General features: G+C 40.9%; 2 protein-coding genes across 5 annotated transcripts; one reads left to right on the top strand and one right to left on the bottom strand.

Annotated features, from left to right (window-relative positions):
* Positions 1 to 300: 300 nt before the first annotated feature.
* Positions 301 to 13596, top strand: tmem150aa (transmembrane protein 150Aa). Of its 2 annotated transcripts, XR_015844230.1 has the most exons (9): positions 301 to 379; positions 2845 to 3115; positions 4500 to 4547; positions 4669 to 4755; positions 6027 to 6094; positions 8503 to 8630; positions 8706 to 8883; positions 9337 to 9689; positions 9782 to 13596. XR_015844230.1 is itself a non-coding variant. In XM_088300433.1 (8 exons), the coding sequence occupies exons 2-8, from the start codon at positions 3051 to 3053 to the stop codon at positions 9636 to 9638; spliced, it is 876 nt and encodes a 291-aa protein (XP_088156559.1). In that variant the 5' UTR covers positions 301 to 379; positions 2845 to 3050; the 3' UTR covers positions 9639 to 13596. The 2 variants fall into 2 exon arrangements, 1 of the variants encoding a protein (XP_088156559.1); XM_088300433.1 differs by having other exon boundaries at positions 9337 to 13596.
* A 740-nt stretch (positions 13597 to 14336) lies between these two features.
* rnf181 (ring finger protein 181) lies at positions 14337 to 17100 on the bottom strand. Of its 3 annotated transcripts, XM_088300451.1 has the most exons (7): positions 17021 to 17098; positions 16829 to 16938; positions 16607 to 16698; positions 15950 to 16080; positions 15483 to 15598; positions 15315 to 15389; positions 14337 to 15245 (listed from the first exon to the last, which is right to left on the bottom strand). In XM_088300451.1, the coding sequence occupies exons 3-7, from the start codon at positions 16690 to 16692 to the stop codon at positions 15186 to 15188; spliced, it is 468 nt and encodes a 155-aa protein (XP_088156577.1). In that variant the 5' UTR covers positions 16693 to 16698; positions 16829 to 16938; positions 17021 to 17098; the 3' UTR covers positions 14337 to 15185. The 3 variants fall into 3 exon arrangements, with proteins under 3 accessions (XP_088156577.1, XP_088156594.1, XP_088156585.1); XM_088300468.1 differs by lacking the exon at positions 16829 to 16938 and having other exon boundaries at positions 17021 to 17100; XM_088300459.1 differs by lacking the exon at positions 17021 to 17098 and having other exon boundaries at positions 16829 to 17010.
* Between the last annotated feature and the right edge of the window lie 650 nt (positions 17101 to 17750).

Below are 17750 nucleotides of genomic sequence, written 5' to 3'. Positions count from 1 at the left end.
GTTCCATGCTGTATTTCACTTGGTGAAGCAGTGTAGTTTGTCTTGTATTGTTTAGACCAGCTGTCAAATTCAGGAGATTGTCACTTTCCTAGGCAAATAATGCGTAATTTAGTTCGCAGAGCTAATATTACCAATGTATTATAATGCAATACTATATACATATAGTGTTTTGCTTATTTCCTTTAATTAGTTGTAAAAATTGAATCCATAAACAATCCATGACCATGAAAACGCTACAACAAACTCACAGGCCATAAGTCTTATCTTGAAAATGACAAAACGGAAGCTAGTTTGTGGCATCCTTGATTAGCTGAGAAAGAGCGATTTTCCAAAGGGAGCCAAGGTTGTTGGTGTACGGCGAGGGTCTTGCAGGCTGGTGGTAGGTACAAATTCTTGAATACACATTTGCTTCCATTGATCCACCGCATACTCGTCCGATACTTAATTCGTTCGTGAGCGGCTCATCGCGAAGATCAACGGTTATGAAGACGCGGGCGAGCGAACACACCAGCCGGCAAAGTGCATTCTAAAACTGGCGATGCATAAGCTAACGCGGCTAACGGTTGAGCGGTTCATTCGAGCAGTCGGGACAATTCAAGAATATTGTTCCGCTTGTCCCGTGGCCGCATGCACGTTTTCCTTTCATGAAGTTAACTTGGCTCTATTGGGTGAGTCAGCCCAGGCGTCGTCGGATGTAGTCAGCCCAGTTCGGCTGCGAGTTGCACTGTTATGTTTCTGGTGGCCCCCACAAATAAATAAGGATATACAAGCTCCGTGATGCTTGCATGTAGGATCTTTCCTTCTTCTTTGCAGAGATTGTCGTATGATTATGATTCTTGCTCGTCACCTGTTACATTTGAACGGGCAGTAGGATGGAAGAGGAACCGATTACGAAATTACACATAAAAGTCCTTCTGGAGGCAATTGTTGTGATTACGTATGAATTGCAGTTTTATAAAGGCGTAACTTCACCCAGTTTTCATCTTGCATGTTTTGATTGGTGTTTTGTGGGAGTATCCAGTATGTAGTAAGTCACGTTTTTATTATTGTAGTTGTATTTTACTGTGGGGAGTTTTGCCTCAGTATCCCTAAAGATATCAGAAACAGTTGGGACTCGGGAGTCACTCCATAAAGTCATCAACATAATTTCCTCCCAAGTATATCAATGTGTACTACAATCTCGTGATTTTCCAGGTAGTTAATAGTTATTTTAGAACCAAACACATCTGAGTTACAGCATACACTTTTGGATTTCCAGAAATGTTTACAACAAGTCAATCATCAATAAAAGTTGTTTTCACAGAGGCGTCGGTAGTATCTAGTAAGTATGCAATCAAAATTATGTGTAAAAGTGAACAAGGCTTAAATTTTCCCAATCAACAAGATTCAGAAAATAGCTATAAATAGTTGCAGTATCTGTCGGTGAGACATGTCCTGGAAACAAAGGCCCCTTCTCGATGTGGTAGGTCACCCAAGTAAAACGAGACTTCCTGCCGTGGCTTCACCCAAGCGCCATTCATTTGTAGTCTATATGCAGAAGGGTGAACATTTATGGCGCAGGATGGAGTCTTATGTTTCTATACAGTACATTTTGTCGAGTACATTTTCCTCTAATAAGACTAGATTTGGTCCCAGTAAACAGTAAAATATTCAGAATAAAATTAAGTGTAAAATTTACTGATAATTTTATTGCTCAATATTTTACTCTGTTTACTGGGACCAAATTGCCTTTTTAGGTGGTTTACTGTTCAAAATTTACTGTGTAGAAGTCGCCAATATAGTTACTAATAGTTGCGAGATGTGTAGCGAGAGATGTCAGCTCATCTGAGTTACCTGGCTTTGTTTAAGATGCTCAGATTCTCCTGGGTCTTTTCTGGCCAGACTGTTAAAGTTTGAGCAAGGAACCAAGTACAGTTTATTTGAGCACAAAAACAAAATTTGCTTTCAAGGAAAAAACATTTCTTTCAAAAAGGCAAAAACACAATTACCACGTGGGGAAAATACGCACTACAGTATCAACTGGCGCAGGAGAACAATTTGAGAAGCAGATACAAGTGTGGAGTGGACAGGCAGGGGAAAAAAATCCCCTGGCAAAGAAAGAGAGTTGGGAGCTGGCTTAAGAAGACAGCTGATTGCCTGCAGGTGTGGCTTTATGAGCCCTGCTCTCGAGCATCTCTCCCCCCCCGCCTTTCTGCTCTGCTCTACCTGAGAGAGAGAGCAAGAACAAATGTGGTCAGTTTTGAGAACACAAGACAACAAAATCTCAACCATAGCAGTTTCTGTGAGGAAAGAAATCTGCTAAAATTTAGTTACAAAGGAATAAAATAAATTCGGTTTCGGTTGGTCCTCTAAAATGTCTGACACAGACTATACCTGCGCACACATTTGTCTGGTATCACCGGATCTGAGCAATACCAAAGATATAGTATGACACTAGAGGACTGTCGATCACTTGAAAATGTTTTTTTTTTGTGCCGACAACACAGCTTTTACCAGGTTCGTGTAAGTAGGAAGAAAGTAAATCAGTGTATGGTATGTACACTGGCCAACTACAACATTGACCATTTGCAAAATATAGTAAGTAATATTCTAGCCAAGAGCTGTTGCAAATATTCTACCTTTACAAAGATGACATTGGTCAGTTTTTGTATTCAGGGCATAATTAATATAACAATATGCTCATTATTGTGGTTGTGGTTGTACGAGCAAAGAAATGTATTGCATCATGATGAAAGCTGTGTATAATATATTGGTTATAAAGTTGCGCAATAAGGTTAAAGTGTATTATAGTACCGTTGTACACCAGTCAATGCTGTAAAAGCACTTTACTGTTTCTTTTGTCAGGTTGAAGGCGGGTTGCAGGGTTCCCGGAGCAGACGCGTCCTTCTGTCCTCTCGTTCCCCCCTCCCCCTCCTTGTGTGTTCCCCCATGTGTTAGTGACCCCGCAACCCCACCCGACCCCATCTGATCCCCTGTGTCGTGTCACCACTCCGACCCGAAGCCACCCTCTCACCCCATGCTTGGGACAAAGCCAGCTCACCACAAGCCCAATGACTGCTTGGATCGTCCTGCCGGTCAGCCTGTCTGCCTTCTCCATTACAGGAATATGGATAGTGTGAGTGGTGCACACATGCCTTCAAACCTTATCATGTGTCCTGTGACAACACTTGTTGTGACTGTAACCCCGATGTGACCTTTATCATTGCCACTGCTGTTTTCTATTTGTAAAAACGACATGAGACAATGCACACCTTCACTTATCTGCTCTTAGAAACTTCTTTTATCCATGCAGTGTATGGGCTCAAATGTTCAAAAGATACACCCTTTAATTCATGACACCTCCATTCTGAACACTCGAGTGTTAAAGGGACCGTTTTATGTTTTATGTTTTATGTATGAACCAGCACTGCACACTGTGTTCATGGAATAAATCCACAATCATGATATGAATTTGCTACTGCTTTCAAAAATTATGTAAAGAATTTCTCCACTTAAACTGTAATGGGTAACCTCCGAAAATAATAATCCATCAATTGCGAGAATGGGCAACCTAAATGTTGAAGCTGGTCGCAGTATTTCCTCATTGCTGCTGGAGGGCCTGATAGGACCAGTCACTTCCTAAGAAGATGAAACACAATGTGTGCTATTTTAATGTTTGTTTTTTGTTTTTTTTTTAACAGCGCAGCATTTGTCCGGTATATCCTTCCAAATCAGCAAAAAAATATTAGCCGTACTCGCATTGTAGTATCTGGCAGTATATGGCCTAGTACAAGTGCAACTCAGACATGTCTGCCTTGCCTTGTAATTTCCTGCTAATTTATAGTACACCATATGTAAAGTGCTTTTGTGAAAAGAGCTGAATAAATAAAGTTTTATTGTATTTAGTCTATGAATTATTTTTTTTATATATATTTTTTTCAGGTTTTTTTCATGGGATATTTCTCCCTCGTTTCTCATAGAAAATATATGTTAAATATAAGTAAATAAGTTTTTTTTGAAGAACTTTTGGGGTTTGGAAAAAAATCTCTTTATTTGTCCATCCACGCATTATCTGAACCACTTTCTCCTCACAAGGGCCTATCCCAGCTATCAGTCGGTGGCGTCCACCCTGGACTGGTTGCCAGCCAATCGCAGGGCACACAGAGACAAACAACCATCTGTGCTCACACTCTCACCTGGGGACAATTCAGAGTGTTCAATCAACCAACCATGCATATTTTAGTAATGTGGGAGGAAACCGGAGCACCCAGAGAAAACCCACATAGGCACGGGGAGTATACGCAAACTCCACACAGGAAGCTTGGTGCCGCAATCGAACCTTTCACCTCTGCGCTGTGAGACCATCGTGCTAACCAGTCGTTCACTGTGCCGCCTCTCTTTATTAATTTGTTTATATTTGATGATTGCTCAAGGGGCCAGTCATCATGCGGCTCGTGGGCTGCCAGATCTACGGAGTGAGTGGCGTTTTGACACTTGACATTGTGTTGTTTACCCTGCAGATATGCCATGGCCGTAATGAATCACCATGTTTGTCCTGTGGAGAACTGGTGAGTGATCCTCATTTCATTTGAGTAAAGTGGCCATAAGCTGCCACATATCTTCATTTTCTAAAGCAAATAATAGTTATTCATTCCAAGCTGTCCTGATCTCCTTGTGTCATGACTGCAGGTCCTACAATGTAACGTGCACAGAGGAGTTGCTCCGGCCAGGCTTTCCCAAGACTTGTTGCACCATCCAGGACATCCCCCTCATCAGGTGTCCTCTTCTACCTCATTAACTACAAAAATATTTTTTTTTCTCACACATTAGTCACTCACAGACCTCGGTAAGCACGGGGTGTGACAGTTTTGTGATCATTGATTAACTCTTTGCATGGCCCCCAACTCATGTCATTACAAACGTGTGAAAAGCCATTGCAAGAACCACAGATTTATTGGGACAGTAATTTAAAAAATGATGAAGTGGCACCTTTTACACTGCCCGTTTGTTGATATCGAATGAGAAGGAGATTAAAAACAAAACGGAATAGGGTGGTGGTGAAGGTGACCTGTCACTTCAGAGACAGGACGGAGGCTTTATGAAATGGAATAGTAGTACAGTGTCTAATTAATCCGTGTGAGTCTAATGTCACACATTGGTGACACTGACTCATTTATTCCTAGGTCCATTTTCTGATTCACCAATATTACCATTTATTTATTTATTTGTAATTATGGCCAGAGCCTTTATAGAACTCCCACCTCCCACAATGCACTGCACCAAATGTAAACAATGTCACTTTGGCAGCATATGGTAAATGGTCTTTCACCCTTATAGAGCCTTTCCACCTATTAAGGCCCTCAAAGCACTTCACACTGCTGTCACATCTTCCCTGATGATGACGTAGCAAGAGAAGGGTGACCATTTTGCAGTATACCAAAAGAGGAACCAAGCCCTAGCCAATGGGTAGCTGTCATAAAAGGGCCAAGAACAAGATGGAGAAGAAGTGAGATTCTCCTCGTAGTGGTTAAATTTAATAACTGTATCAACACAAACAATACTTTTTATGGCACAAACGACAGCGGCCGAATCAGCAAATCCCAATAACCGTAAGAATGTTAAGACATGCATGATGCTGCTATCTTAGATGGCATATTGACCACGCTAGAGGGGCAGAACAAATCCGGATTGTACAAACCTTCCCAGCCGTTGTGTGATCGCAAGCGTTCACCTGTGTCGTGAGAGGGAAACTCGACGAGGGAGTCAATATCTGGGTAATGCTGATCCGGCCGGTGAATTGTCCCTACATGCGCTAGTGGAGAAAAAAAGTGGCGCTTGATAGAGCAGTGATATCCAACCTGGCCAGCTTTCGCATGTATCTCATTATGTCATTTTCATCATGGTGAGATGTGAATTCACTTGGATGGAATGTTGATGGATAAATAGTTAGCTAGTTTTATCGCTGCACTCTATTATCAGTCTTTTGTGTGCCGATGAACTTTAGTGGAGTGTTTTTAACACGCCATTTTGTCTTTTATCTTTTGCAGTAAATGTGGTTCTTATCCCCCCGAAAGCTGCCTGTTTAGCCTCATCGGCAACGTTGGAGCCTTCATGGGTAAGATCATTGAACATATCACTCAAAACATGGCGTCGAAGGAATGTGTGCCGTGTGGAAGGTTGTTTGTCTCATGTATGTACTTTATGGTAAATGTCAAACTAGTGTGAGGTGTAACTTTGCTTGTCAAATAGACCTGCCAGTTTTTTCCAAAAGGTACTCCGTTTACACAGGTATGCCTTTTCTGCCACATACATTTGTCATTGTTAATGCATTATACGCTGCAACAAAGGATCTAAAAAAAAAACACCGCAATTTGGCAACACTTGTCCAAACATGTCATCCTCACCACTTATTTTGCAGAGTGGGCTTTATATGTGGTCTGTTTTTTAACAGATTCTGCTAGCTTGTGGGTTTCATTTTAGCATAATGCGTAACCGAGACGTAGCAAATAATTATTTCCCTTTTACAAATGCGAATGCAAAGGTGTTTATTTAGCCGTCATTTGCGTGTCCAGAGCTGTGGAGGGGCTTGAAATAGCCCATGTTCTCTAAATCAATAATGAATGCAGTTGCCTTCCTCAACCCTCCCCCCGGCCTCTCTCCTTCATGCACCCTCCATGGCCTTCCTCTATTACTCCTCTTCCTCCTGTCTCGCTGGATCACTACTCATTTTTCTGCTCTTCATTCGTGGGACGTGAGGATGCCCATAATTTCCACAGGACTCCTTTTCATAGAGAAAACAATGTGAGGATGATTGCGCTCATGCCGTCTTTCTTTTAGTGCAATTCAAAATTGCTGTGAGCATTTTTTTGGTTTGTTTTTAAATAGTGACTGATAGGGGTCAGTAAGGATTCTGATTTTGCAGAACTGATTCTGCTTTTGTAAACCAGCTCCTCTTTTCCGCAGTTATGCAACTGCAAGGGAGTGCTTTGAAATTCACCAAAACAATCATCCTGAGTAATAAACTTGTTTATCATCGGCATAAATGTCACTGTTTTGCAACCCTTAAAATGAACAATTCCTACTTTCGTATTCGCCACTTTATCACATACAATATACGTGTTTTTTTTTTTCTTTTTTCTAATAAATTGTGAAACCTTATTTATCACAGGATGTACATTCCAGACCCACCAGTGATACGTTTATAGCTGTAATTATAGAGGTACAATAAAAACTTTTTAAAAATGTTTTGTCATATAAAGTTCCCGCCATCATTATTGGGGGCCCCTGGTTATCTTCTAATAAATAATCTTTTAAGAGATTAATTTTTGTCAAGAATTCATTCTTTTCCATCCAATCATGATATTAGCACACCTGATATTCATCCTTCTTTGATAAACGAAGCAGCACCTTTGTTTCACAAGATGGGAGAATACAGAGAGGGATTTTGGACCATTCCTTGCACAATCATCCTCTGCACTCTCCTCTTTAGCTCCGTCACGTTTTCAATGAGGTTGAGGTCTGGGGACTGACATGGCCACTGCAGAAGCTTGATTCTGTATCTGGTGAACCATGTCTACAATTTTCAGGATGCGAGTATTCTTCTGCAAAAAAAAAAAATCTAATTTGTTTTAAGGCTTTTCTAGTGATTTTAAATTAGACCGACAATTTGGTGCTGTTGTTAAATCCAGCTTTGTTCATTTTAGGCAGCTGGCTTAGGTAAAGTATCAACTTTCTCAACAGCATTTTGAAAGAGTAATTCTTGCCTTTTTCAAATCTCGGCAGAATTACTGTAATGCACTTCGTTTTGGAGTCAGCCAATCCTCCATCAAGCGTCTCCAGTTGGTCCAAAATAGTACTGCTTGCCCCTTGACTGATACGCATAAGAGGGACCACATAACTCCAACTCTGGTGTCCCTTCACTGACTCGCTGTACATTTTTTACTTTGTTTTAAGATTCTATTATTAATTTTCAAAACTTTAAATGGTCTTGCCCCAGTTAACACACCTGCCGGCCCTCTCTTTAGAATGACCTCCCGCTAAATGTTTTTTAAGCCCCCTCACTTCCCATCTTAAAAACTCATCTTGAAACTAATTTTTATTTGTTATTTTTTGTCCCAGGGTGCAACTTGGTTTTTGGTTTGACTATTTATGTGCTTTTTGCGGTCTTCATTAATTATATTTATTGTTTGTTGTTGTATGATTTACCTTTGGCTCCATGTACATTTTGCAGTTGTCTTAAAGTGCTTTATAAATCCAGTTGAGTTGTATGATATTGCTTGATTAGTAGCTTTTTATTTCATCGTTAAACAATACAAAATAAATGGCAATAATCAAGTAATCACCAGTGAACAGGGGAAAAAACTATTTTGATCAAATTTTTGCTAAAAAATATTTCATTGTGACAGCCCTAAAAAGTGTCAATCAAAATTGAACAGTAGAGCGATCCTTTGCCATTTGTGTGGGTTTACGGATCAAGGAGGTTGCCGGTGAAGTTTAATGTCAATGTTCATTTGTTGCCCGCAGTGGTGATGGTGTGCCTTCTGCGCTACGCCCAGGTGATCGAACACAGCCACGGATGTTGGGTCAACACCAGCGCCCTGGTGTCGGGCTGCACCAACGCAGTGGGCCTGGTCATGGTGGGCAACTTCCAGGTACTCTCATTCATTCCTCGCCTTGACCTCCACATTTTGGACATGATGGTGCACACAGGCCCGTTTGTCTGCCAGGTTGACCACGCCAAGTCTCTTCACTATGTGGGCGCCGGCGTGGCCTTTCCAGCGGGGCTGCTCTTCGTGTGCTTGCAGTGCGTGCTCACTTATCGGGTGGCCGTCACAGCCCTTGACTACTGGATGGCACACCTCCGTGTGGCTCTGGCACTCGGAGCCATGGTCTCCCTGGTACTCAGTATCCTTTACTTGACCAGACCACTGGTAGCGCTCACGTGTTGACATTTAGTTTGTGATATGTAGAGACAGATGTTCGTATTATTTGTGAAAAAGAGATTCTAGGCCGTGACCGATGAATTGGCTGGCCAATTAAAGCGGCCCATTGTAGATCTTTTCAAAATAATAGTCTGTTGGACTTCAAACCTAGTGTGCATCATTTATGTTGAGATTCTCTTTTTTCACTTGACCTCTCTCTGCATATCATTTATTTTACATGTAACTTGATTTGACATGTGAGAAAGACATCTCTGCTTTTTATTTTGAAGTCGTCACTTCATGGCAAATATAACAAGATTTCATGCATAAATCTTCTAATTACTTACTCAAAATGATTAATCTCACTCAAGTAACTTCTTTTTGAAACGGCCTGAAGCTCATTTCTCCAGGTTTGTCCTTAACTCCTTCCTCCCAGGCGGCATCTTCTTTGTGCACGAGAGCTTCACGCTCCAGCACGCTGCAGCCATTTGCGAGTGGGTCTTCACCGTGGACATTCTGGTCTTCTACGGAACCTTCACCTACGAGTTTGGCACGGTCACCGGCGAGACCATGATGGCCGGCCTCCATCAGTGTCTCCGCCACGGCTCGGGGGTAATCTTGGGCCCTGGGGCCCGGGACTCCACGTTGAGCGGGGCCACGAAGGGTCTCAAGTCGCCTGGGGGGAGCAGCACGTCCACGCATCTCAACTGTACCCCTGAGAGTATAGCCATGTTGTAGCTCTGCACGCAGAAGCTCCGTGAACGCCTGCCCCATGGAAAGGTCACCCAGGTAGCATGCCAAAAGAGAGACTACGTAGTTCTGTTTTCTAAATTCAACCAACCCCCGTCTGTAATGCTGTCATTTTTTCCCCTCCCAACAAGGTGCAAGCCGAGCCGGCTTGACCGGTGAACAGCTGCAGTCTGCTGTACTTATGCAGCGTTACAAGAATTTACGGAAGTCATACGAAAGGTCAAGCACTATACACTACTGGTACCTTGACCTGCAAGTGCCCCAACTTACAAGTTTGTGAGTTAAAAGCTGTCCAGAGAAGTGAAACAAAATTAACGCTGCACTTTCTGCCGTTCATTGAACAGTACAAACAGACAAACACTTTAACCAGGGGTGGGCAAACGTTTTGATTGGCGGGCCACAATGGGTTCTAAAATTTGACAGAGGGGCCAGACCAGGAGCAGATGGATGGAATGTTTCATCGGAGAAAAAAAAAATAGATTCAATTTTAAATGAAAGTGAACAAAAGCATTACAACAATATATATATGTCTTTGAAAAATCACAGTATTTAGAAAATAAAACATTAACAAGGTTTATTCATTTAATTTTTTTCAAGTTCGGCGGGCCGGATTAAAACGTTTAACGGGCCGCGTGTGGCCCCCGGGCCGTAGTTTGCCCATGCCTGACTTTGACTAACCTGCCATGTTCATGATGACTCTGACTAGACCACGCATCTTACTTTGGATCATTCCAGCGTCCAAATATTACATGTTATACCCTTTACAATGTCCTCAAGTCCGCCTGTAACACAAAACGGTCCCGGGAACGCACACTACAGAAAGGTCACAAATCGGTAGTAGTCGTTTTATTCATTCAGAAAAAGACCACACTACCGACCCTGGACCCCCACCCTCCCAAAAAAGTCATTTCACTCTTTCACTACCAATTCAGTGCATAACTTTTTGTATGGCATCTTACTAAATTCGGCTGCAAAAAGGGTTTTGTAGTGATGCTGTAGGTCTGTCAGTTGTTTGATCATTGAGATCACTGAATGTCTCCACGATAGTTGCTGAGATGCTGTTTGTTGATGTTTTTACTTTGTTTATATTTGTCTTTTTTTGTAATAAATCCACGCGTGTTTATTAGCAGAATCATGCACAACTTGAAGCAGCTTTTTTCAAGTTTGTGGACGATTGAATCTTGGACCGTGAACCTTATTAGATTTGGCCAACATGCAACAAGTGTTTGGAAGTTTGCCTATAAAGGATTTCCATCCATATTTGGACAACTGGGCTGCCTTGGTTGAGGAGTCGTTTTTTTTTTTGTTATCTTAAATCATTTTTTAAAATAATTTTGTTGGCTGCTTGCTTGAAAGTTTTCCCACTTCATGGATTTCTGCACAGCCAGCACTTTTCAAATGACGGAGGATATTGATTGTTTGTGTAGTGCATAGAATTCTGAATGTTGACGACAGTTGACTTGTTTTACTATCAAGGTTTAGTTGAGGCACGTCAAGAATGAATTAATTTGATCGTATTTTCTTCACCCAAACGCTTTGATTTTGAAGCCTTTTTCATATGTTGACCATTGATCATATCAGCAGATGGAGCCATGATGGCTCATAAGCTGCATGATTGTTTAATTCTACATTTAGGCAGAGGTGGGCGTTTTATAAAAACTTTGCCACTCCGTTATTCGTCATCCGTCAGCGGCCTGGGTACCCATCTGTCGTTCGTCAGTCCGTCATTTTTTTTCAAGCCAGACAAATCTGTAATCGTCGATGGTCAGTCCATCGGTCAGGTAGTTCGTCGGGTAGCATTATTATTACTAATTTATTATTTTTATTATTATTATTATTCGTCCAGCCAGTATCTGAGCCGCTTCTCCTCACAAGGGCCGCGGGTGTGCTGGAGCCTATCCCAGCTGTCTTAAAGCAGTAGGCGGGGTACACCCTGAATTGGTTGATGATGCTGCTGCTGATTATTAGTGAGTTGGGCCGTTAGTCGGTGTGTTTCACATTCACTTGTCTATTGAGCTGGTGGTTGTCTGCAGCAGTTTCTCTCCCTAAAATGACAAAAGTTTTAATTTAAATCTTAAAGGGGCTAACCTTAACCAGAATCCATGTCCACTTGTGACCAAGGATAAGTAACTGTTAAAGCGTTTCCATATATAGTTATTGGAAGCAGAATGCATGTATTCAGCTACACACAAGACAGCCTCGAATATAAATAATTTCACCAAGGTTTAACAGAAAACCACAACCATAAAGGTGTATATGCAAATAAATACACATGCATAAAATATTAGACTCAAACAAACATGGTATCCTCTCAAAGAAACCACCGCGAGCAAACATTGAATGGGGCGTGTTTTTGTCATCCATCAGTGACGGATTGAAAGGTCCTTTGGTACTTGACCCAATTAGGGACAATTACTCTGGCTGAAAACCCATCTTCCGTCCATGCTTAGTCTGTCTTAATATTTTATTGTTTTGAAGTTTTCCATCGATTGCCTAATGCAGTGGTTCCCAAACTTTTTTTGCAACGCCCTCCTTTTGGAGATTTCTTTCATGTGTTCATGGTTGCCTGTCATAATGCCAGGACCTCCCTAGAAAGCGCGCCCCACCAGTTTGAAAACCACTGATCTAACGTCAGCAAAGCGCTCGTGCGTTTGTGACGGACTCTGACGCAAGGCCCACCTCTGCATTTAGGACATGATCACACTAATAATAATAGTTACCTCGAAGGGAAATTCAAGATGTTGAAGTGTTTCTGTCCATCCAAAAATCCAGTGGGATGATTAAAGCTATTAACATACCAGAAAAAATCAACACTTGATCAATTATTATACACCTCCACATGCTTTTGCAGTTTCAGGACAGTAACATTTCCATCCAGTTTTGCTTTCACTTCTACTTTACAGTGTATTATTGGCAGTTTGACAGCTAGGGAGTCTTACCTCTTGAAGACCATCAATGCTGGCGTTGTCATCTTGAAGTGTGTCCATCTCTCCATGGAGGCAAAAGGCTGCTCATTCTCTGCATTCAGCTATTAAACTTGGCTGGCCAAATCTCTCGACCTGAAAACACTCCCAATGGGCTTGACCAGGAAGAGGTACTATCAGCATTGACACAATTTTCTCAGCCTCCTTTTTTTTCCTCGGGGGGCCCAAATCCTTTTAGATGTTTCTCCGACACACCTGATTCAAATGATCAGATTATCAGGTTTCTGCGAGCTTCTTGATGAGGTGATGGTTCGCATCGGGTGTGTTGTGTATTCTCCAGTCAACTAAAAGTTTGGACTCTTTCAGTTTGAGCTTGGCTGGATCTTGTTGACACTTGTTAGTTTGGTTTCCGTAGTTCTTTTTCCGGTTCATTTTTCTTTCTTGAACGCTAGGATCAAGATAAAAATGCGTGTTATTGTTTCCAAAAAGTGCACAAATTTGTGAGTAAACAGATTTAGCCTTATCCCTCATTATGTGCCAGAGGAAACACATTTCCTTTGTTTGGGTCCTTGCGTTGAGCCTTGGCACTGTTCACCATTTTGAAACCAAGGTCACAGGTTGTGACTTTAACAGGCAGCTTGTATGATCCATCCCAGCGGGGTTGGATTTATTATTGTCGACATCAAGACAATATGCCACTTGACCACATTCAACACTGGATTTGAACTTTGTGTTTTTTGCAAAAATATGTCCCTATATTTTGACATGGCTTGAACTCACCTGAGCTTGGCTGGCAGCTAACCAGTTCAGGGTGTATCCGGCTCTTCCTCAGAACTCTTATTGCAGACGATAAGAATTGACTTGTACAATACAGTGTCAAATGAGATCCCCAAACACACACTTGCTTTTGTTTTCTTTACATTTTGTAAATATGTATGCTTTGTCTATCGTTTAGGTATTTTGATTTGACAGAGATTTATATTCAAATATGAAATAAAATCTTAAATTATGACAGAATGTGTTATTGGCCAGTTATTGTAAACAGTGTTTGATGGTTACTTTGGCGACATCCGAGCAAGCATGCACAGCTGATGTTGCATTATAGGATTGCTGGATCAGCACTTGAGTATCACAACAAGGAAGTGAAGTACTTCAGACAATTGTACAACAAATGGATTTATTTAAAATTTCAGTTAAAAAACAACAAAAGAGTAGATCAAAACTAAAGTTTCATTGCTTTTTAAAGCACATGCAAATGTTGAAGATTTCGTTTTAGATCAAGAATCTCTAACTCAATTTATGTGGGAGGCCGCTTGAGATAGTCTGGATCTATCTGTGCTGCATCAATTCTTCTACAAAAATGGGGGCGGGGTTGAGTATTCCAAAAAATCTGATCCAATATTCTCATCTTTGTCAATGACAGGTCAGAAAATGATGTTCTGTCAAAATGTCCTACCCATCCGAAACTTCCCACCAGAGGCTAATTGTACAGCCAAAGTAATAGTGTGTGCTCAGATTGTTTTATTTACATGCATATAGGTAGAACTTAGTAGAATACACACAAGCAAGCAGGTAGGACGTTCGTGCAGTTTAATTAACTCATTTAGAATATATGCATAGATATGTTTACAAACAACTTTTAACTGGCGATATCAAACAAGTGTGGCAGACATACGCTGCGTGAGTAATGTGCTCAACAGAAACACGTCAAAAGTATTTTGAGGCAATGAAAAAGTCAAATAAGACTCAATGCAAAGGAAAATATGAAGTACTCCCCATTTTAATCAAACAAACGACAGGTAGGACAAAAAGCTCAAAACTTCCCACAAAATCACTTTCGGCGTTGTGCGTATGCCCACTAGGCTTTGGTAGGACGTCTCGACGGGTAAGAAGGAATTTCAGAACACCGGTTCTCTCTCGGCTACTTGGTGCTTGTTATACTCAGCATACTAACTTGAGTCATGGCATTTGATTTCCTTAACACCGTAACTTTCTTTGTGCTTTCAATACATGTTGGGGTGTCACTGCGTGCAACAAAAAAACATTTTGTCTCCTATTTTTCTTGAAATTGGTTGTTCGCCTCGACAGCCTTATTCTTCATGGCAGGTTATTACTAAGACATGACATTAAAGTTTGATGTCAAGTAGGGGGCTGCAAAATATCTTATGGGTCACAAATGGCTCCTGGGCTGTGAGTTTGAGACCCTTGGTTCAGATAGTACAGTACATTAGCCCATGAGGTTTTAAATGTAATCATAAAACCAGACAAAAACACACCACAAGGGCCATTCAGAAAAGAAAAAAATACATTACCATCCATGTAAAATTGTAGAGATGCATAATAAACCAGCTATACAATATATATCCTTACTAGTGTAAAATAACTGGTTCACATTTTTAAACATGTATTTGTATAAAATGTATGGAACAAATGCGAATAGGATATGGAACAAATAAAGATTTTACATCATTTATATAATAAATTATATATTTTGTAGGAAATTGTATCAAGAATACAGAGTCACTGCTGCATACCGAAGGCTATAATGTGTGTACTTTCACTCTGATGGTTAAGGACTTCCTGAATATTTAGTAATGATAAAAGGTCACTGTCATGTGTACATTGCTCCATGGAGGTCCTCCAGTCTGTGCTCCCTCTGTTTTCTTCTCTCCTACATGACACGCACACTAAGCAAACCCTTATGCGAATACAAACGGGTTAATTGGATTTACACACGCACCTTGTCTTTCTTGAACTCCTCATACTCTGGATTATCGGTTGGTAGTTCAAGTCGACATAGCGGGCAGGAGTTAGTCTTTGAGTTTGGAAAAATAAAACATGCTACCTGAGAAAGAATATGCTGCTTTGCAACAAATTGAACAAAAAAATGTATGTGTACAGTTAGTACCTTGCCCAGCCACGGCAGTATACATCCAGAGTGGTAGAGATGCTTACAAGGCATTTCTCGAACCGTCTCCTGCTCTTCGAACTCCAGTAAACAAACAGGGCACTTCAAGCCTTTGTCTGCAATAGCAAAAAGTTAACATTACAAAGAGATCAGTTAGCTGGGCACCTGTCAAAAACACTGACCGTGTATGTGTGTCTAATATATGGTGTCCAATCACTCACTTGCGTGATACAGAGCTGCCCTGTCCAATTGGCTGATTTTACCAAGACAAGAATTACGGCGCGAATAGTATTCTACAATTCATGTTTCTTTGGTTATTTTGAAAATATGCCACAGACATCTGGGAACAACGTTCCTCTTTTTATACAGTTATCCTTTATCAGCACAACTACAAGGTCATGTACATTTTTGCAGCAGAATATCGGCAGAATAAAAAGATTTGTGCGAAGTGCATATTGACGTGTCACCTGCTTGTTCAGGAGAAATAACAACCACATCGAGGGTCTGCACCGCTACTTTTGCAGCAGGAGGAGGAAGACGCTGGTTCCAATCTGATGAATCCCCTGAGTCCACCAAATCCAAAGACTGTATCAGAGACCTTCACACGCAAACACAAGGCAGTACAGAAGGTCAAATGGGGTCTTGCAGTAACACTTGCTATGGTAAGGTTGGCCATAACTATTGACAACCATGTGAGCATGTATTTGATAACTTTTAATAAAACAGATTTCAAATGAATCATGTACAGTTTTACATACAATGTTAATGTTCAAACTGTGCTTATGTACTTTTTGATAAATAAATCCCTAGAGTCATTTGTGATTCTACACAATGCAATTGGCCATGATTGACTTGGCAAGCAATATTGACACACTCAATGACAACGGTATGCTACTAGTGACATTAAGAAAAAAAAAAAACCAACCCGTTAACAATTAGCGCCTCACAAGTATTACTCATTGCGCGCAGATGCCAACTTTACTTAACTAGTAACATGTACAGGAGTTGCCCTACTCTCGAGGACAAAGGGCGTGCTAGATTTTGTACATGGAGCTTAAAGTGGATCTCAATGATATGCAATAAATGCTCAAATGGTTTCCAGAGACTGGCAAGTAGATCGTCACCTGGCCAATTCAAGTAGAGCATTCTGGCGGTACTGTTCCTCGGGGTTGGTGGGCTCACAGTCGTGCTCGTCGAAGTAGGATGCCATGTTTCTCTTTGGTTAAAACATAGACAAACAAACCAACGACGGGGGCAAACAGTTGAAGATTAGGATGTGATTAAAACGCACGGAAACAAAGATCGCATGCTCTTAAATTGCTATGGAAGAGTTCAAACTTAATCACCAGTCAAAATGTTGAACAGATCAAGTACTGTGTATTTGACCAAACAAAACTGCAGCATCTAAAATGTTCGGTTTCGTTGACATTTCGGACAATGTCCCTCCATTCTTGAGCTTTAAAAAATAACAACTGTTAAAGTTTAATTACTCATGACTATGCTTGTCTAACTGTAAGAGAGATTTCATTTGAACTTACCTTAAAAATCTCGAAGGTTTATAACGAGAACCATTTGTCATTCTTCCGGGTAAAACAAACTCGATCACGTGATACTGCTTTTGTCCAATCATCATAATCGAGTCCGTTGTAAGGGTGGTACTATGCCTGTCACGTGGTATTTCTTCTCACCAATAACCGCGCCCGAGCTTTTTTTTTTTTATTGAAAACGAACATATTTTAACGATCGGAATTAAAGTACATACAGCAGGAAAAAACTAACACAACATATAGCTATACTATACTCTTTACACTCTCACGTGGAGCTGTATCAATTTCGCCAAGATTACATGCCAATGTGTAATTTAAACTTTGCATTAATACTTATTTTCCAATTCACCCTGCTTATTATAAAAAGTAAATTTTTTTGTCCATCTAGTTTTTGAAGACCCACCCATGAAACCCAATCGCTCACCATTTAAGTCAGGTGCACCAAATGTCTCCCCATAGTAGAACAAACTAAGGCCCATGAAAACATTTGATATGAAAACATAATTTATTTGTGAGGGAATCTCACTACTGACAGTACATCTTTGAAATTCAGTCAAAAGATGAAAATCTGAGATTTAAAAAAAAATCTAAAAGTTGGTATCGTGTCGCTTAATCGTGATCGCGTCTAGGTCACAGCTGTGAGGCAAGCGAGGTAATATTGCTCGAATTGTCAGTTCTGTTCAACAGAACCGGCGGTTGTCTAAAATGACGACCGAATTCC

This window comes from Idiotropiscis lumnitzeri, chromosome 1, assembly GCF_059441095.1.
Source record: "Idiotropiscis lumnitzeri isolate Australia: NSW breed Sydney's pygmy pipehorse chromosome 1, RoL_Ilum_1.0, whole genome shotgun sequence".
In the NCBI taxonomy this organism is placed as follows: domain Eukaryota; kingdom Metazoa; phylum Chordata; class Actinopteri; order Syngnathiformes; family Syngnathidae; genus Idiotropiscis; species Idiotropiscis lumnitzeri.
The sequence above is the reverse complement of the archived record's forward strand: the minus strand, read 5'-3'. Positions and strand labels throughout refer to the sequence as shown.